The sequence below is a fragment of the Limanda limanda genome, chromosome 4, assembly GCF_963576545.1.
Source record: "Limanda limanda chromosome 4, fLimLim1.1, whole genome shotgun sequence".
NCBI lineage: Eukaryota > Metazoa > Chordata > Actinopteri > Pleuronectiformes > Pleuronectidae > Limanda > Limanda limanda.
In genome coordinates, this window is record NC_083639.1 from 26,919,598 (window position 1) to 26,940,985 (window position 21,388).

A 21,388-nucleotide genomic window follows, 5' to 3' on the forward strand; every position below is an offset into this window, starting at 1 on the left:
GGACATGTTAGCGTAGAAGTGAGAAGTTTAGCAGCAAGTTGCATCTGATCTTCTGGCATAATTGAGACTTTGAAGAACAGCTGTAATTCACACACAACATCGTCAGCCTTGTAATCATTTCAGTCAGTTTGAACCTAAAGGTCAAACATATGCTGTTTCTAGCTTTTTAAAATGTAAAGGTTTGCGGCTGCTTTGCTTTGTCAAAAACACGACAGCACAGTGAGTGAACAAATTCATGTTTTAAAGTAAACTCCATCACCTGTTGTTTGCCGTAATTTTGTAAAAGCACTTCAATAAAGACAAAAAGATATCTGTAAAACCATATCAACACTTTAATTGACCTCAACATTTTGAAAACCTGTCTTGGTGGCTTCTAAATTTAGAAATCCCAGCCTGGAGCTGTTCCAGTCACACAAATTCAATTTCCTAGACAAATCCACAAACTCAAGGACAAGGGCCAGGACATCGTCTTCATCATCTTCATCATCATCCACACCCGCATCATCATTCACAACTTGACCCTCATCATCATCTCTTACCTCAGCAGCTGGTGTTTACATGATGAGTGGTTGCATTAGTGAAGCAAAGCATAACCACGCTGAACGGTGGTAAATAGGGGCTGGAGGTTGCTACTGCTGACATGAGCTGTTACTACAAGTTTCAAGAAGGATCCAAGAGACACGGAGGGAAACACAGAGTCGAGTGTAAGTGTAAATAAAAAAGGGAGGTAATGAGGAGGAGGGAGGGCGGGAGGGAGGAAAATCATCTGCAGATTAGTTTTGTTTTTGTGAAAAATTGGCATCATTTCCCAGAACTAGAAGCGATAATAAACATTCATAAATATTAAGTTTATAACGATTTTTCACATTTAAATCCACGATTTTGCCGTATTTTTTACTTGATTACGTATTAGGAGTCCCTTGAGTTATTGACGTATAATTGCAGCTGTAGAACGGAGATAACCAAGGGACAGAGGAGGAAAGGAAATAGCTATCTAGAAAAGTATGAGTGAATGATCAAGACAAGGAAGCAGGGGAGGAGGTGAGGAAACGTGGGAAGAAGAGAGATCCAGCTCTTTCTCTGCACAACGCAGATGCAGCCCTGTGGGAGATGAACCCCAAACACATCTGTCTGTCCCAAGAATCACAAACTACTACAGGGAAAAACGCAAAAACACTGACACACACACAGATGCTGCCAGGATGCCCAGACAGAACTCAACAGCTGCAGAGGGACACACACAGGGGAGAACACTTTGTCCTATCAACAATCGGGGTGAGACTTCAGCTCGGATCAGTCAAAACAACCACCAGGACCACACATGTCTCCCATCTGGGCTCCTCTCTCTCTAAAAGAGACCCTAAAGTCTCCACAGCAACCAGAACTCACAACACGCCAGTCAGCTCATTACACTTTCACATCAGGTCAAAGGGCATTTATAGAGTTTGAAGATTTCGGTCCAAACCATTGGATTAGAATAAGAAGTTTATTGGGACAGAAGGAAATTGAAGAGAATTCTGTCTCAATCTAGGACCCAGTCTACGCAGTGGACGCCATGGCCGTACCAGGATGAGACGGTCTGGTCTTCCTATTGCATCACCAGCTTGTCCTGCCCTTACAGCGGTCGCCTAGCAACAAAGCTACGGACGAAAACTTTCTTTGGTTGATTAAAAGCGTTAAAAAGACGTGTTCCGTTAGCTGTTTGGTTGAGCACTAGCATTCCCAAAATAAATTCTTCTGACGATTTTGCGTTGCTTTTTGCCGCCATTAGCTCTTTAAAAAACAGTTTGTCACAGAATTATGGGATACCCGGTGGAGCCACCATTGCTCAGGGGTGGAAGGACACATTTGGAGGAACCTTCGAATTGGGACAGCCCAGTCGCACCGCTGGGACATAATCGGTCTTCAAAAGGCGGCTTCTGAAGGAAACTTCCCCCCGAATTCAGACCCACCTGTAGAGAAGCTGCAGAAAGGTCTGTGTAACTGTGAGTGTGAATACTTTATTGTAGGTTAAATTATAACATGCTTACTTTTCATTTGTGTGTTCATTTTTATCATCTGATTTCTACTACACAGATTTTCTATTCACCAAGTCAACCTTCATGTTCCTGAGAGCAGCACTGACAGAATAACAGTAAATTATATTTATTACTGCTACTGGTAATAACTACTATTTGTCAGAAGCAGGGTTTATATGGAGAACTGCTTGTTGTAAAGTCTTGACTATAAATGCGAGTGTTGAGCCCAAAAGTAAATCATCACGAAATCCTTCCTCATTGGACGGGTTCCACTGTTAAATAATCTGCACGCACCCATTCATACCAAAAGCACAAGCAATCTTTTCCTACGTCCTTGTTCTACAAACAATGGATTAAGCAGAGAAGCTCCAGAAGTTGGTTCACTGCCTGGAAAGGACCAGATCATCCAATTCTATATATATAAATATATATCTCAGTGGGCCAACAGAGGTTGAGGTTGTCACGTTATTATTCCTTTAGGTCTGGTGACAGTCGATGCTGATTTCAGAGCCACAAACACAAAACCCGGCTGAGGTTTGTATACGTTCTGTAAAGCGAACGCAACTGTACAGGAAGAAAAAGAGGAGTTTTTAATCTCCATAATAAAGATGAAGGAAATGAGCAGTCAACAACTAAATTTACCTCAGATTGAAAATCAGCACCAATACAGAGTTTGCTAAAAAATGTCTTGATATTGACACTGTCATAATTAAAATTGTAAATCAAGAAAAATGCAAATAAAAATGGAACATAAACACACAGAAACAAATTGAGGTGCACAGATTTCTACTAGAACAAAAAAAAGAAACAAAGATAAAATGAGTAACTGTGATGTGCTTCTGAATTGCATTGGTGTATAGATGTATTTTTTGACACTTAAACAATATCTCACATTTGAAGTGATTATCCCTCAAATGTAGTGTTGTGACAAAGATGTCCTCTGGCACTGAACTCAGCACCAGGAGACAACAAGGTGAATCTAAGCATCTGCCATCGTGAACAATCACCACAACACTCACACTTTTTTTCACACCACATCTAGTGACGGCTCTGATAATGACGGTGTCAGTAACTTTCCATAAAAGAAAAAAATTGAGGTAAACAGCGAGCTATGACGGATTTATGTCTCCAAACATGTGGGCCTACACTTTGTGCGTGCGTAGGCTTGAGTTTCACACACAAACACAAACTCCAGTTGTTTGAAACACTCACATTAGAACCTGGGCACAGCTTTGTCCCTACAAACCAACATCTAAAACCAACCCAGATCTGCAAAATTAAGATCCAAACACATCAATATTAGACCAAATCATTACATCACACTTAAGGCCATTATATTTAAAGCAGGAAATGTGTGAGTTTATGCATCTTTGACACAAAATAAAGCTTTTTCAACGACAACCCCCCATGGAGCATCTCTGGAACTGTGGCGATTTGAACTTGAAAATAACAGAATTACTCTATTTGCAGATTTGATACTATACTGTGACTAGAGGTGAAATCTAGCGCTAAAATGTCAAGTAATGATTCTGTAGCTACCACACTGACATTATTCTATGGTGATTTGCAGTTGTTATGATCTATCGAGAACAGAGACCTGGACGAACGCCCATGAAGTGACAGTAAGTGATGGTGAGAGAAACCAGGCACACGGAGGAGAAGTGACCTGTTTCCTCATATGTTAACAATGCTGTCATAACACTGGTTATTATATAGTAATAACCAGTGGGGAAAGCATGTCCAGCTATGGGAGACTTATCACAGGTGTAGTCAGCTCACTGGGATGGATGTCAGAGGAAGGACTGGTTCATCAGAAACAGAAAGTATTTATTTCATGCATATATTTTTACCCTGTTAAAAGGGTTTTTAGTAGTTTTTCCTGACTCTTGCTGAGGGTTAAGTACAGAGGATGTCTCACCATGTTAAAGCCCTATGAGACAAATTGTGATTTGTGAATATGGGCTACACAAATAAAATTTGATTGATTGATTAATGCACAGGGGCACAAATCACCCATCACACCCAGCACAGCCTTCTGCAAACCACTACTCACTTCCACTAACGTCAGGGATTAAAAGTGTGTATTCACTGGTGTTGTGGTGAGTGTGGAGCTGCAGGATAACACACACACACCTGCATCAGGAGCATGACAACAGACACACACAACCATCACCATCCTCCGTGCAGCTGCAGCTAAAGACAAATATCCTCCATCATTAAACCAGTCGGTACCAACAAGCTACTTACTGGTGAAACCAAATCCCAGTGAGTTACACCTGACCTCAGGTAGAACCACAACCAGCTAGCTTCGAGCTAATCAAACTTTTAGGCACCCACCTCTCACTGCTGCACGGCTCTGGGTTCCAGTGTGCAACCCGTCGGATTGTGTTGTTACAAGCCAGCAGTTGTGTAGTTGCAACACTGGCTGTCACACAACACACACACACACACACACACTGGCCCGGAGGAACCATGTTTGTTAGCGTTAGCTGTCAGACTGGCCAGCTTCTTGACCTTAGCCTGGCAACACGCTAGCTAGCCCAGTCTGCTACACAAATCAGCACACAAATGAAAACACACAACCTGGAACATCGTGTCCCGTCGTCTCACGTTAGACCAGAGCCCGTCTATTCCGGCTCTGTGGCCCCGGGAACCCGGTGGGAAACACCGGCGTTACCTCGACGCTGCCCCGCGGCGTTAGCCACTTAGCATGCTAACCCGAGCTAAGTGGCTACCTCCGCGGCTCGACGCTGCGCAGTGTCCCCGGCCCCCGGGAGAAACCTACCTCCAGGACCGGGCGGGCCGCGGAGATGACTTCACCCTGGATGCGGTTCAGCGGGCGACGGGCTTCATGGATGCCGGGGCTCGGTGTCTCGTTGACGGCGGAGGAAAGAAAAACATCCCGACGTCATGACAGCGGAGCTAACGCAGCCTGTTTGGTTTTTACGCTTCATTTACAGCACTGGGGGGGGTCGGTCCCCTGGCGCCCCCTAGCGGCTGCAGCTGCTTCCTACTGGGGCTGGGGGGGGGGGGGGGGGTCCTCACATACCAACATCTACTGTATACACATCCTCATTAAACTAAATCCGTTATATTTACAACTATTTAATGCTACCTTCTTCCACCTGGGGCTGGGGGGGCTTCACATCACACCCTTATTATTATATTATATTATATTATATTATATTATATTATATTATATTATATTATATTATATTATATTATATTATATTATATTATATTATATTATATTATACTATATTATATTATTATATTGCATATTGCATATTGACATTGCTTTCTCCTGTTTTGCATTTTGCATTTCATTTTTTACTTTACTTTTTATATCTTTTATCTTTTATATCTCTTTATTCTATATATTGTTTTTTTTCTTATGTGCGATGTATTTATTGTGTTTTTATGTTCATTGTATGCACCAGCAACCAGATCAAATTCCAGGTTGGTGTATTAAACCTACTTGGCAATAAACACATTCTGATTCTGATTCTGATTCTTAGCGCAGATTTGTCCTTACAGTAAACTCAGATTAACATTTACATGTTTCATTTAGCTGACGCTTTTATTCAAAGCGACTTACAATGAGTGCATTCAACCCCGAAGGTACAAACCCAGAACAACAAGAATTAAGAAAGTACAATTTATTCAAAAATAAAGCAAAACTACAAAGTGCTATAAGTAAGTGCCATTTAAGTGCTACTAAATTGTTAGTTTCAAAATGTTTATTCAAGGTATAGTGAGAGATCTGCAAAATTTAGATCCATACACTAACCATCTCATAATTGTGACTACTGACACAAATACTGTGGAGTACTTATTCTGGAAGTTTGGAATCCACTTTGGTTTAAGTTTTTATGAAGTAAAATGACATCACTGAGCAACACTTACAACTTTGTGTACAAACAAAGCTCCCATCACATGAGGTATTATACGATACACATCATACGATTGTATTTAATGGTTTGTATCGTTCTCATGTGTCACAATCTCCCCCCATAGCAAATTTATGGTATTTTCTGATATGGATAGTTGCTTGTATGTCAATGTCAAGACCTCTTCAAAAGCTCAATCACTCTGTTAATGATAAATCATAATAAACTTTATTAATAAAGAACCCTTTCAAAACACGGTTACAATGCACTGTACGAGTTAAAAATGAAAAAATTAGGAAACAGTTAAAAAGCAACAATTCAAAAGCAAATAGAAGATCACACAGGAATAGAGCATTTAAACAATCATTTAATATTTTAAAAGCTTAAATAAGACATAATAAAACGATTTAAATGGGTAAAAGCAGAACTATGAGAAAGCACATTTATACAAATTCAATTTAAAAGAGGAGAGCGTGAGTATGTCAAGCCAGCTAGGCCAAGAAAGCTCTTTACATGGAAATGGGATTTGAGGAGTTTCAATTTCACCAAAATGTTCGCTACAGTAATAATTTAAAAATTATTATAAGATTAATTAGCACGTAGTAACGTAATTAATCCTTAAATGACGTAAGTAATCATTATAGGTTGTTATATCGTCACATTTGGACTCATCGGTTCTTTCTCTCGATAAATTCCCAGTCCAAGTAAACGCAACATCGCCAAATGTGAGCGTCCAAAAAGCACTCCTCTGATTGGCTGTTGACTTTGCAGCGGAATTGAACTGACCAATCGGTGACGCCGTTCTTGGTCGTTGTCAGCAACCGACGTACACAATGTAAGAACCCGGAAGTAGCGTCTCTGTGGCGACGCGGGCATCGACGAGCCGCTCGAACCCGCGTTAATTCAACTCTAACTCGTCGGTTAACCGGATGTTCCTGCTGTTAGTCGGTTGTCCGGAAACCCGCCGACGCTTCGGAGGATATCACCTGTCGCCATGAACCTCGGGTGAGTCTTCTTCTGTTAGAACTAAACCTGTAGCAGCAAAGCTAAGCTAACACACTGGCCGAATGTGTCGCAGTGCAACACACATGGATTGTGTTGCAGTTTGCAAACAAAGCTTTTAACAAACTACTAACGCTGTTTACAAAATGTTCATACATAAATGGAGCTTATGATAAAAACAACGTGTTGAAGCTACAGAGGAGGAGTCGTTTCGTGGTGAATATGCAGAGAAATGATCATAAAATGTAAATCGTAAATTAATCTGTAGTTCCTGCAAATAAATTAATAAACTGTAAATACAGTAAATAAAAGATCCCTTCATTGACAAGACATGTCACCAACTATTTACAGTAGGATGTGGAGATATAGCCAAAAATGTGGTTTTTATGTGGTGTTAAACTCAGAGAATGACAAATACTGTTAAACATCTGAGGCTGTTCAATCAATTAATCAACAAATGGGTTAACTATTGATATAATTTTATTGTCCGATGACTGCCACAAACCAATGATAAATACAAATAGGTTATATTATTGAATACTATATGTTTACCCATTGTAATGTCATGACCTGGCAACATTATACAGTACCTTTTGTTTTGTATCTGTGACGCAAAGTGTGTAACTATGTTTAAAGTGACCAGCAAAAGACCCCAGCTCACAATGTGTATTGAAACTTCTGAAATAAGGTAAAATTGAGAATAATGGTCTTTTAAGTGCACCTTTATTCTTTGACAGAGAAGGTCAAACAGATCTTACAGCCTGCAGATCCATGTCCAAATATAAAATGTTTGTTCTTGCCTCATGTCCAATCCTTCTACCAAGATTTGTGGAAATCCATTCAGTTGTTTTTTAAGCGATAACAACCAGAATATGATATGTTCAGTTTCATTTTTGCTTGTCTGCTCCTGTGATTGTGTTTCAGTTGATTTGCTTTGACATTTCTCGTTTTCTGTTTTTTGGAACAGAGACGGCCTCCTGTTTGAGCTGGAGAACGGGAAACCCAGGTTGATCTTACTAAGTAACGGTGAGACTTTCCTCTACTTTATTTCCAGGGAACGTTTACTCACAAATTTGAAGTTGTCATTAAATCTGATGATATATTTTAAACTTTCAAAAACAATTCTTTGACTCTTGACTTTATTTTTAAATGTTGGCATGAATGTTTATTTATTTGTTTGAATATTGAGACCTTCAGACCTAACCCTAACCCTTCTTACCCTAACCCTTCTTCCACTACAGGTGTTGAAAAGAATCCAAATAAGGTAGGACCTGTCTTTATAACCTGGTCATTACATTTCTGCATTAGCTTTAAATTAAAATGTCTTTATGTTTTTTTTGGGGATCGACACCAAATTGCAGACACTCATTAATATCAAATCTCTACACATGTCTGAGTTTGATCAAGATCCAGTTGTTGTTCCCTGAGAAATGTAAAATGTAAAATGCCTGGTTCCGTACTAGAACAGAATCTGCTCTTCCCCGACCCGTAAAACATTCTTTCATCAGGTTTCATGGTAATCTGTCCAGTGGTTGTTGCGTAACCTTGCTCACAGACAAACGGACAGGGGTGAAAACATAACCTCCTTGGAGGAGGTAGTAATAATAACAGGCTTTGATGGAACCAAAGACCTAACATTACAAATGTCCACATACTTTTGTCTGTGTAGTGGATCATACAGCACAGGTTTATGGTAACTGAATAAAAAGAGACTCTTCTGTAATTAGTTTTCTTTTTTTAATTCATTTAATGTCCCGCGAGCAGCTGCTCAGGCCCAGAGTGACGAAGGTCCTGAGCTCCAGACAGCCCTCCTGTTTGGAGGAGGTGCAGGGAGAGGAGCGTCCAGCCCGGCAGCAGCCAGGCAGATACAGAGAGACCAGGAGCAGAGCAGCAGGAGCAGCCACCTCCTCCTTGAACTCCCACACCTCCACAACCAGAGAGAGGAGCACCGCTCTGACATCATCCAAGACACACGAACATCTGAACCAGGGCGGCATCAAAGCTGCTGCCAAGGTCAGTCTCGTGCTGCCTTGCATTTCTTTATTTTAAAGAAATGACAGTTACAATTCAGCCTGATATCACCTTAAAACACAGGAGGATTTAAGTCAAAGTCTGACATTAGGACTGATTGTACAAGTATCTGCTCTGACTGTGTGTGTTTGTGTGTGTGTTGAAGGTGAAGTCAGACAGACACAAACAGTCCTCCACCGTTGCATCCCCGAGAGCCAATGGGAAACCAGGGAAGCCTCAGAAAAGTGAGGCGCGAGCTGGAGGAAAGGCGGGACTAAAGGAGGCTCCGGCCAGTGGGGGTGCAGGACCGAGAGACAACATGGTGGTTCTGACCAGGGAGCAGCTCCAGCAGCTCCTCAACACCATCAAGAGCCAACAGCCACCAGAGGACCACAGAACCCAGGGTAGATGGGGAGCCCACAAAAATACTAAAGTCTATTGATTAGTCTTGCTTCTGATGAGGCACTAATTCATTTATTACCTATACCTGTTCATATCAGACACCAGACTTTATTTTTCTCTGCTTTGAAAACAGGCTCACAATCTGGCACCTCGGTGAATGAAGGAGAGATGATGGAGGAAGACAGAGGAGGAGGGGAAGTAGTGAAGAAGGGAGAAGGTGGTGGAGGTGTAACTGATACAACTGGAAGCTCTCAGGATAAAGACAACAGGTGAGGAGGAAACCGAAACCAGTGTTCAAAGGCCTTTGTGTTTTAAGGAGTTTTTTTAAAGTACACCAGGGAAGAGCCGTTGTTTGCCGATTTGTTTTTAGAAGTCAGTATTTGTAAAATGGTGGTTGAACGTGTTTCTTTCTGTTTTTCAGGACGTCTGCGAGTTTGCTCAGCTGGACGGGGGGGCGACAGTCAGACAACAGATCTGTCATCGGCACCAAGAAGGCTCAGTGGAGGAGAGAACTTGGTAAACACACAAAACACAAGCTTAGTCATATAAATGTATATCGGCTTTATTCATAGACTGTATATATGTCAATGAACAAGATGACAGTTCCACAAAAGTGAAGCCAAACCACCGTGGCTGGCTGAAGTGCAACTCATGAACCCTGCTTCCTCCATGTTACTGGATGGGACATAAACCAAATAAACTAAAAAGTCACAATAAATAAATAATAACTAATTTTCTATATGTGTTTGTCAGACGAGCAGCTGGTATTGAAAGCGCAGCAGCAGCAGCGTTGGGCTCCTGCGAGAATCCAGGTAGGACTCGCATCATATTCACCTCCTCACCTTCTGATCTGTTGAGTTTCATTTTCTGTGGAAACCAGATGTTTGCAGCTCTGTTTACGCCCGAGAACAGAGAAGCTCTGGAAGCCGGTTCCTCGTTCTGAAATGTGATCACTTAATGGCTTTATCTCCATCTGCTCCACTCGTCTCACTGTGTTCAGGCAAAATGTTCATGCTGCATTTTAATGTGTTGTTTTCAAATGACATTAGCTTGAATTGTGTTTAGGGTTGCAAAATTCCGGGAATTTTCGAAGTTGGAAACTTTCCATGGGAATTAACGGGAATATACGGGAATTAACGGGAATTAATGGGAATAAACTGGAAATGTTGTGGGTAATTTATACTAACTGTATTTACCTTGTCATATACAGACATAAATATAAACATTTCGATGTGTCATAGGCTGATTTGAGTCCTGAGGAAACTTTGGGCACTTGACTATATGCTTCTGCATCTTTGTGTCATTCTTAACATAGGTCTTTGCACAGTATTTGCAAATGTACACAGCCTTTCCTTCTACATTGGATGGGGTGAAATGTCTCCACACATGAGATAGTGCACGTGGCATTGTTCTGTAGAATATGATGAGAAAAAAGTTTGTAAAAAAACACTAATGCAATGCCAGAGATATAAATAGTTAGCCAAACAAGTCTGTAAAAATATTTTACAATTGATGGGTAAATGAATGGAAATAGGCTAGATGAACAGATGAACAATCCTCAATCAGCATGCTAATATATTTTCCCAGTAATATCATGGAAACTTACCTGACTAGTCCTGCACTCTACAGCAGGCCTCAATAGCCCTGCTGTAGAGTGAAGGATGCTGGGAGTTATCTGTGCATGTGGAAGAATGCACAGTGGAGGGTTGAAACTCAACGTGCAGTCTGTGCTTCATTCCATGCATCTTTAAAATAGGGTTTTGAATGATGTTTTTATTGCTCAGCGTTTAATTTGCATAGTTTTGTTTTTTTTCAAAATTCCCAAAATTCCCGTGCTTAATATTCCCGTGGAAATTTACCGGAAACTTTCCACCCCTTTGCAACCCTAATTGTGTTCAATAATCTCCCTTTTAAGAGCAGGGCAGAACTGGATAGTATCAATTAATGCTGTGCACATTTTTTACTTATTTATCAGTCAGTACATTTTCATGCTGTCAATTAATAGACAAACACTTTTTCACAAGCACTGTTTACGAGGGACAGGCAGCAGGGCAACATTTCAGGAGGTTGTGCTCAGCAGTCAGTATTTGAAAGTTTTTTAGTGCATTTAGTTGAACACTGCAATTAAGTACAGTTGTGAGGAACCAACACTCAGGCTTTAACAAGTTCTTTTAGTTTTCCTAGTGTTGCTAATACTTTAAAACTTTAAGTGAAGCAAGGTTTTGAATGCAGGACGTTAAGTATTGATTTATATTGTGAGTCAGTAAAGGATGTACTTCATCATGAAATAACTAGACACAGTGTATGTAGTCATGGTCGAGGCGTTCTTTTCATAGCATTACAGTTCAAAATTGTATAGAAAATAAGGACAAAACCTCATCTACGAACACGTTTTCTACCATGATAAGTTTACTTCAAAGTTCACTTGAAAATCAACAGACTGCAGCTGATATTTAGGAGTTTTCAAAGTTAAGCTATATAGGTTGGAGTGATTGGACTTTCTCAAGTTATGATTGGTTGAGCAACATTTTACAAAAACATTTGTTTTAATGCACTTTTCCAGGAGAATGACACCAGACAGGTTTTTGATGTTTTACCTTTTCTTCCTGAGCCTCTGCAGAGTTGAGACTTTACTCCTCCTCTGGAATCTGAGTCTCTGCAGAACCAACTGATTTAAACCTTTAATGAAAGTGTTCGTTCAGCTTAATGGCTTTATCTCCATCTCCTCCACTCGTCTCACTGTGTTCAGGCAAAATGTTCATGATGTATTTTAATGTGTTGTTTTCACATGAAATTAGCTTGAATTGAATTGTGAAGCAAGGTTTTGAATGCGGGACGTTAAGTATTTATTTATATTGTGAGTCAGTAAAGGATGTACTTCATCATGAAATAACTAGACACAGTGTAGGCAGCACATTTTGTTTTCATGAAGTATTTCAACGTGTGTGTGTGTTTGTGTGTGTGTGTGTGTGTGTGTGTGTGTGTGTGTGTTTTCCAGGCTGAGGAGGACGCAGAGAGAGTGTTATCAGTTCAGAGCTCTCTCGGCCACAGAGAGCAGCCTGCAGCCATCAGATCCAGCCTCAAGCTCGGGGTAAATATGTGTTCTCACCGAGCAGACATTTGTGATGTTAAATGTTAAATGTCAGATTATCTCTTCAAAGATTATCGCTTCTCAACATGACATTGGAAAAAAAATCCTGAAACTGTTGTTTGACCTGTGTTGTCACCTTAGGAGGTCACCCCCATGGCCCAAGTGCTGAGTGGTGGGAGGAGGGAGGAGGAGAAGAGACAGTGGCTGGAGGAGCTGAACCGACAGAGAGAGGACGCGACTGAACGCAAGAGACGGGAGAAGCTGATCCAGAACCAGGTGCAGTAGAGACAGATCCAGCAGAGACAGATCCAGTAGAGACAGATCCAGCAGAGACAGATCCAGCAGAGACAGATCCAGCAGAGACAGATCCAGTAGAGACAGATCCAGCAGAGACAGATCCAGCAGAGACAGATCCAGTAGAGACAGATCCAGCGGAGACAGATCCAGCGGAGACAGATCCAGTAGAGACAGATCCAGTAGAGACAGATCCAGTAGAGACAGATCCAGCAGAGACACATCCAGTAGAGACACATCCAGTAGAGACAGATCCAGCAGAGACAGATCCAGCAGAGACAGATCCAGCAGAGACAGATCCAGTAGAGACAGATCCAGCAGAGACAGATCCAGCAGAGACAGATCCAGCAGAGACAGATCCAGCAGAGACAGATCCAGCAGAGACAGATCCAGCAGAGACAGTAGAAACCAGAGACAGATCCAGCAGTGACAGATCCAGCAGAGACAGATCCAGTAGAGACAGATCCAGCAGAGACAGATCCAGCAGAGACAGATCCAGTAGAGACAGATCCAGCAGAGACAGATCCAGCAGAGACAGATCCAGCAGAGACAGATCCAGCAGAGACAGATCCAGTAGAGACAGATCCAGTAGAGACAGATCCAGTAGAGACAGATCCAGCAGAGACAGATCCAGCAGAGACAGATCCAGCAGAGACAGATCCAGCAGAGACAGTAGAAACCAGAGACATGGGATTCTGCTTGTTCTAACTCTGGCTGCCTGTGTGTGTCCTTGTCTCTTTAGACAGTGGACCATGAGCTCTGGGCCGTCCACTTTGACTCTCTGCAGCAGAGGCCTCCTGTCCGCACTGCAGCTCCATCGGCTCCATCAGCTCCACCTCCAGCCCCGTCCAGCCGGTCTGAGCGAGGGGACTGGGAGCCGTCCTCCAGCCTGTCCCTGGTCTGGGAGGCCACCAGCAGCTGTGGAGCAGAGAGTGTCGGGGGGGCCAGCGTGGACACAACCAGCGGATACCAGAGCAGAGCCAGGTAGGAGGGATTTCAAGTTTGAGACTAATGGCAGCAAGAGATGTGTTTATGAGTGAAAGTGAAACCGCAGCAGGGCGAAGACCTCAGACCCTGATTTCCACAGACCTTCTCCCTCAGTCACTGGACCTCAAACTCGTGGAACATTTATTGGTGCACTTGAGGATTGAGAAACCAAAGCAATCTGTGACACCAAATCACACTGGGACAATGTGCTAAAACCCTAAGATTCTGACATTCATGTACATTTTTGATAGAGATGAGCCGGATACTCGGCTGAAACGAGTATCCGGTACGGATAAAGCACTTTTGCCGAGTACGATTATAATACGAGTAATCGGAGTCATTATCTGTGCTCGGACTGAATGAAAATCCTCACACAGCGTCACAGCGCTCCTCCCGTCACACATGGCTCTGCTCACTCACTCACAGAACAGCTCTCTGTCTCTCAGTCACTCAGGTTCACTGCGCATCGGGACTGTTCCATAGGCTCAGTCAAGGAAGCAGAAATGATTCGTTCATTTCCCGACTGGGTCTTCGGGTACGAGTCTTTGGATCATTTTTCACGAGACCTGCATTGGCTCAGTAGAGGAGCGCTGGAGATGCGAGGGACGTTCACTGTCTCCCGGAGAAATGAACACTCTGTGTTTTAAGTATAGAAAGACGTGAATTATATTCGTTCACAAGTCATAATGACTGGTTTTGTTATTTTCACTTTACATTTACACTTACTTTACAGTAAAGTAAACCTCTATTAAATACAGTACAACATGACAGTTTGTATGGTTTGAAATTGTCATTTCTTATCACACTGGCATTTAATTATCACGGCAAACAATTACACTGCACTAAACTTTAAGTGTTAATGTAAAGTGAAAATAACAAAACCAGTCTGTATGACTTGTGAACGAATATAATTCACGTCTTTCTATACTAAAAACACAGAGTGTTCATTTCTCCGGGAGACAGTGAACGTCCCTCGCATCTCACGCACACACACACACACACACACACACACACACACACACACACCTGGTGTGGAAATAAATTTAAAAAAAATAAAAAAATCATAAAAAAATGTCATAGTTAAAAAATAAAGTTATGTTGAACCAGCCCACTTCCGGGTTAGGCCCCGCCCACTGCGAGTACGGATACGGATACGGATAATTCATATGGTTAAAAGATACAGATACAGATAATGCTGTACTCGCTTATCCCTAATTTTTGACTTGTAGTTTCAAACCTCTTTGTGTATATGAGTAAGTATTCCGTGTTCTTTGTGTCATCCAGCCATGTGAGGACCATGACTGCCCTGCTGGACCCCGCCGAGATAGAGGAAAGAGAGAGGAAGAGGTTCAAACAGCTGGAGCAGCAGGTAAGAAGAAGAAGAGGAGGAGGAGGATAGGGAGGAAGAGCAGAGACGTGAGAGACACTCAGCAACACAGACTTTTTATAACTTCTCCTGAATCGTCCCCCAGAGAGCGATCGAAGCCCAGATGCAGGAGCAGCGGCAGCAGAGGGAGCGAGAGGAGGCCAGGAGGAGAGAGGAGGAGGAGAAGGAGGCCAGGAGGCTGCTGCAGGAGAGGGAGAAGATGCAGAGACAGTATGAGCTGGACCGACTGAGGGAGAGGCAGAAGGTCAGGGAGCCACGTGTTTATTTACCCTGACATGGAGCTGTTTCATGAGGAGGGTGAAAGAAACTGAAGCCGAATTGTGTGTGTGTGTGTGTGTGTGTGTGTGTGTGTGTGTGTGTGTGTGTGTGTGTGTGTGTGTGTGTGTGTGTGTGTGTGTGTGTGTGTGTGTGTGTGTGTGTGTGTGTGTGTGTGTGTGTGTGTGTGTGTGTGTGTGTGTGTGTGTGCAGGTGCAGGTGCAGGAGAAGTCGAGTCTCCAGGCGGAACCACCGAGGAAAGGTCACAGCGAGGAGAGATCGCAGGAGACGCTACAGCCCAGTGGTGAGTAAAGCCGACTGTGATGTTACTACAATAGTACACATATCTGGAATGGGCCTTTTTCATCAACTTCTTTTTTTTTTTTTCAATATTTTATTTATACATTTTCAATATATAAAACAGGCAACAAATATTTTGTGACAGAAAAAAGACACATTGAACAAGTGTTCATGGACAAACACATATTGTACAGACAGCAAAAAAAACAAAAATAACAGAGAGTACAAAGAGAGAGAGAGAGAGAGAGACAGAGAGAGAGAGAAAAAAAAGGGGACCTGCTCAGAAACAGTACATACAATTATCTACAGAACATACCTGTCATTATATAGAAATCAAAAACATGAAGTTACGTTGATAGAGAGGAGTGTGAGTGGAGCATGACTATCACTGTTGGGTCATTCTTGACAAATATAAAAAGAAAGGTTGCCACATCTTATCAAAGGCTGCAGAGCTGAGAGAAACATTGTGTCGGATCCTTTCCATATGCAGCAGACTGGTAATTTCTGAAAGCCAGGCCTTAAAGGAAGGCGCCTCACCACTCTTCCATAAAGTTAGTATGTTCCTTTTTGCTATGACCATGCCGTATTGTATAGTCCTACGGTGTTCATTGGTGAGCATAGAAAGGTGCTGAGAGCCACCTAAAATTGCAGTGAATGGATCTGGAGAAATATTACGCTCATATACCTCAGAAAAGCATTTGAAAATATCAGACCAAGACTGGTTCAATTTGGGACAAAACCAAAAGAGATGTCCTAAGGTTCCCTCAGCTGACCTTGCATATTGAGCAGATTGGGGATACAGAAGGGTAGTTTGTCTGCCTTGTCGCTTATCGACAAGGCTAAGTCTTTTCATCAACTTCTTATGAAAGGTTCCCTGGGAAAACTGTGGAAGTGATTTAAAAAAAGAAATCTGGATCCGCCCCCTTGGTCCAGATCCACAGCTAAATTGTTTGGTTTTCTTTTCCAACTATCACGGTTGTGGATTTGTTTTTGCCTTATTTTTATTTGGAGCAAACACCAGAACATATTCCTCGCATGGAGGACTAATTCAACCAGATTCTGATTCAGACCTGTCAGTCATCCTGTTTCTGATTGTTCCTCTTGTCCGGTCTGGTTGTGTAGCAGCCTCAGACTTCAGTGTTCACACGGTATGTCACAGGAGTATTCTGAAGATAGGAAAAACTTGTATTTCTGTGTGTTTGTCCAGCAGTCACCACACGGGCTGAGCATTTGAAGGAGGATGTTAAGAGTTCAGTCCCCCCATTCAAAGACACTGCTGTACAGACAGGTAACTATTACGAATACTGTACCAAAGCTGCTGCTGAAGTGTACAGGGAACACGTGTAGTAGACGGATGGAAAATGAACTAAATGTTGAAGTCGTGTTTGTTTTCTCGTTTTCTTTGCAGAGGCAGTTCCTGCTCTCTCGCTCGGAGCAGAAGTTCAGACTCCGGACGTCTCTGCACATTACCAGCCAGCTCCCTTTGTGTCTGCTGCTCCTCCTCCAAACAGCAAGAACCCGGGAGTGAGAACAGGCAAGGAGAACATCTGTCTGCCAGGAGGAGGAGGAAGAGGAGGAGGTGGAGGAGGAGACCCATACGAAACGTTTGCCCGGACGGAGAGGAGCAGGACGGACAAGAGGAGGCCAGACTGGAACACGCAGAGGTAGAAACACACATGTCGCACTAGAGCTGAAGCAAATTATCGATAAACAGAAAAGTCCCCTGAGACTCTTCTGGTAAATTGCTTTGGTAATTTCTCAAGTTTTCTGCTCATCTGTGTCAATAAAGCAAATTAAATCCTTTTAGCCCCTGGACGTCAAACTAGTTATTAAGATCTTTGATGAAGTGTTGTTTATCTTGTGGGAATTTTACAACAGACTTGAATAACTGAACTTGTCTTAGTCCGAATCCATCACAAGTCTCTCATGGTCATTTGACCTGGGAGTGACAGTGGATTATACCAGGTCCCTTTGCAGAAAAGAGCCAGTTGTTACTGGGTGCTTCTTGGACCAGGGGAAAATCAATCAATCAATCAATCAAATTGTATTTGTAAAGCCCATATTCACAAATCACAATTCGTCTCATAGGTTCTTTGACATGGTGTGACATCCTCTGTCCTAAACCCTCAGCAAGAGTCAGGAAAAACTACAAAAAAAAACCTGTTAACAGGGTAAAAATATGTAGAAACCTCAGAGAGACACATGAAAAGAGTCATTAGAAATCTCACCTCTCTCCCACCGCCTCCATGTGGCTCCACAGGCCGAGCCGCAGGTTCGTCCCGGCCTCGGAGCGATACCCTGCCGCTCTGCAGAGGGACAGACAGGAGAGTCGACTGAAGAGACAGGCCGAGCTCGTGGCCCTGCAGGGGAGGACATGTCTGTCCCGGACCGAGCCTGCTCCTCCTCCTCCTCCTGCTCCTCCTCCTCACCAGGATCCTCGTCCCAGCTCCAACACACAGACCAGAGCTGCACCTCACAGCAAGGTAGGAGACGCCCACTGTGGGTGTTGGATTCTGCTTTACATTTTTACACTTGTGTGTTTTCTCTTCATCAAACTTCTTCCGGAGGTGGAGATTATTTCTGTCCCTGCAGCCGACGGATTTGTGCAAATAACTTTGACTGTTTCAGGTGGGAGGACCGATCGTCTCTGCAGCCGCCAGCAATGAAAGGTAAAATTACTCTTCAAGCCAAACCACTGAACCCACAAAACGTACCTGAAAACATTCTGAAACTGTCCAGCAGATGAGTGAAAAGTCAACTTCAGTTATAGTCCAGGCAAAGTAGAGTTTTCCGACCGACTAATTGTAAAATAATTTTTTTCAGCATAGATCATTTCTATGAGGTGTCCACAACAACATACTAAAAGTCCTAAGAAATCCTAGTTGAGGAATTATGTTTAATTCTCATCAATGTGTGTCAATAAGGCCCGGCAACAATACACCCCAAAAAGACTATTTTTTTCCTTTACTCTAATCAAAATAAAACTTTACACAATGAAAGTAACCATGAAACGTAACATTTTTTGTAATACAAGTTTCTTTGAAAATGAATTTGACAAGCACATGAGCTCCACACTTATTGAATATGTCCTCATTTGCATAGGCAAACACCATTCATATGTATTACAAATACATACATAAATTCATTTTCAAAGAAACTTGTAATACAAAAAATGTTACGTTTCATGGTTACTTTCATTGTGTAAAGTTTTATTTTGATTAGAGTAAAGGAAAAAAATAGTCTTTTTGGGGTGTATTGTTGCCGGGCCTTATATGCACACATTGATGAGAATTAAACATATTTCCTCAACTAGGATTTCTTAGGACTTTTAGTATGTTGAAAAGGTTAAGTGAGCTGAATCCTCCATGTTTTCATCTCCTCCAGGGGGCGCTCTCCTCCCGTGCCTGCTGTCAGACACAGAGTGCAGAGTCAGCAGTCCTCCAACCACCTTCCTCCTCCAGTTCTGGACTTTATCCCTTATAACCGAACGGATGAGATCACTCTGGAGCCACTGGAGCCTCCTGAGATCCCCCCCCCACACACAGGTTAGCCCCTCCTCTCCCAGAGTTTCTTCTGAACCTTCTCAACCATCATTTGAAATGTGACAGTTAACAACAGCCTCTATCCTCAGACAGAACACAGAGGAAACGCCTCATGACTGATTGTTGCAGTAAATTAACCTAACTTTATTTTCTCCTGGTCTCAAGTTTCTCCTCGGAGCTCAGTGTCTCCTCCTGCGCCTCCTCATCAAGACCACGCCCACACAACTCGACAGCAGGAGATCCTGAAAAGCCTGGCTCAGCTACGGCAGGTAAATAACACACACACACACACACTTGTACTTGTGTGTGTACTTGCAGTTGTTGGAACATTTATCAACAATAAGTTAAATAATCTGTACGAAGGAGCAAGAATGTTTGTTCCTCCTCAGGAGGGTCAGAGTTTTTAATGGAGATAGTCAATTAACATCCTTGTGTCCGTCTTTTATCCAACTTGTTTTTACTTTCTCTTTCATTGCTTGGTTTGGAAATTTGATTATTATCGAGAAAAATCTAACAGGCCATATTGTGAAGGAGTCTGAGAAGGAGACAGGTCCACAGAACTGTCAGCAAATAACAAAACACTGATTGTCAGGGCTAGGGTTGCAAAATTCCGGGAATATTCAAAGTTGGAAACTTTCCATGGGAATTAACGGGAATATACGGGAATTAACAAGAATTAACGGGAATAAACTGGAAATGTTGTGGGTAATTTATACTAACTGTATTTACCTTGTCATAAACAAACATAAATATAAACATTTTGTTGTGTCATAGGCTGATTTGAGCCCTGAGGAAACTTTGGGCACTTGACTATATGCTTCTGCATCGTTGTGTCATTCCTAACATAGGTCTTTGCACAGTATTTGCAAATGTACACAGCCTTTCCTTCTACATTGGATGGGGTGAAATGTCTCCACACATGAGATAGTGCACGTGGCATTGTTCTGTAGAATAAGATGAGAAAAAAGTTTGTAAAAAAACACTAATGCAATGCCAGAGATATAAATAGTTAGCCAAACAATTGGAATCGTCTGTAAACATATTTTACAATTGATGGATAAATGAATGGAAATAGGCTAGATGAACAGATGAACAATCCGCAATCAGCATGATAATATATTTTCCCAGTAATATCATTGAAACTTACCTGACTAGTCCTGCACACTACAGCAGGCCTCAATAGCCCTGCTGTAGAGTGAAGGATGCTGGGAGTTATCTGTGCATGTGATGGAAGAATGCACAGTGGAGGGTTGAAACTCAACGTTCCATACATCTTTAAAATAGAGTTTTGAATGATGTTTTTATTGCTCAGCGTTTAATTTGCGTATTTATTTATTTTTTCAAAATTCCCAAAATTCCCGAGCTAAACTTCCCATGGAAAGTTTCCGTAAATTTACCGGAAACTTTCCGGCCCTTTGCAACCCTAGTCAGGGCGTCCGATTTTCAACCAAGAATCTACTGTGTCATCCCTAGTATTAAAAGTGTGTGTGTGTGTGTGTGTGTTAACAGGGTTTATTACAGAAGCAGAGAGAACTGGAGTCGGACCTGAACCCTCTACTGAAGCACCACAGCAACGAGCTCAGGTCACACTCGGCAATGCATCACAAGTGACCTCTGACCCCTGATGACTCCTCCTCAGAGCTGCCTGCTTCACTGGTGATCGAGGGTGACTGGTCACATGGCCGTCCAACGGGAACCAGACCACAGAGAGAAGGAAGAAAGCTCCCAGAATGCTTTGGGTGACGAGTGGTGGACACTGTCGACATTTAACAGAAAATCTTCAGTGTTTGCTGAGGTTCACGGGATCAACACTGAATCAAAGTTGAAACTTGAGGATCAACAAGGAAAAGTTTACTTCAAAGTTCACTTGAAAATCATCCGACCGCAGCTGATTTTTAGGAGTTTTCAAAGTTAAGTTATATTGGTTGGAGTGATTGAACTTTCTCAAGTTGTGATTGTTCGAGCAACATTTTACATAAACATTTGTTTCAATGCACTTTTCCAGGAGAATGACACCAGACAGGTTTTTGATGTTTTACCTTTTCTTCCTGAGCCTCTGCAGAGTTGAGACTTTACTCCTCCTCTGGAATCTGAGTCTCTGCAGAACCAACTGATTTAAAGGTTCAATGAAAGTGTTCGTTCAGCTTCCTGCCGGTCACGGAGCTTTATGGATCAGTTTAAGCTTCTGTGCTGTGTAGTTTGTTCTTGGA

The 21,388-nt window shown here is 42.3% G+C and overlaps 1 protein-coding gene across 1 annotated transcript; it reads left to right on the plus strand.

Moving 5' to 3' along the window:
• The first annotated feature begins 6,790 nt into the window (after positions 1–6,790).
• ccdc66 (coiled-coil domain containing 66) lies at positions 6,791–21,381 on the plus strand. Its single transcript, XM_061069102.1, has 21 exons — positions 6,791–6,913; positions 7,878–7,936; positions 8,152–8,174; positions 8,675–8,923; positions 9,087–9,324; positions 9,456–9,591; positions 9,744–9,838; positions 10,076–10,134; positions 12,321–12,413; positions 12,555–12,689; positions 13,450–13,691; positions 14,979–15,063; positions 15,167–15,325; positions 15,556–15,640; positions 16,847–16,924; positions 17,045–17,300; positions 17,897–18,119; positions 18,265–18,305; positions 19,021–19,181; positions 19,344–19,447; positions 20,688–21,381. The coding sequence occupies exons 1-21, from the start codon at positions 6,903–6,905 to the stop codon at positions 20,787–20,789; spliced, it is 2,634 nt and encodes an 877-aa protein (XP_060925085.1). The 5' UTR covers positions 6,791–6,902; the 3' UTR covers positions 20,790–21,381.
• Positions 21,382–21,388: the final 7 nt, after the last annotated feature.

Bases quoted from the DNA above. Each gene is read 5' to 3' on its own strand.
- ccdc66 (XM_061069102.1), top strand. The intron at 9,325-9,455 runs GTAGATGGGGAG...CTTTGAAAACAG, and splicing joins AGAGGACCACAGAACCCAGG to GCTCACAATCTGGCACCTCG. The intron at 19,448-20,687 runs GTAAATAACACA...GTGTGTTAACAG, and splicing joins GCCTGGCTCAGCTACGGCAG to GGTTTATTACAGAAGCAGAG.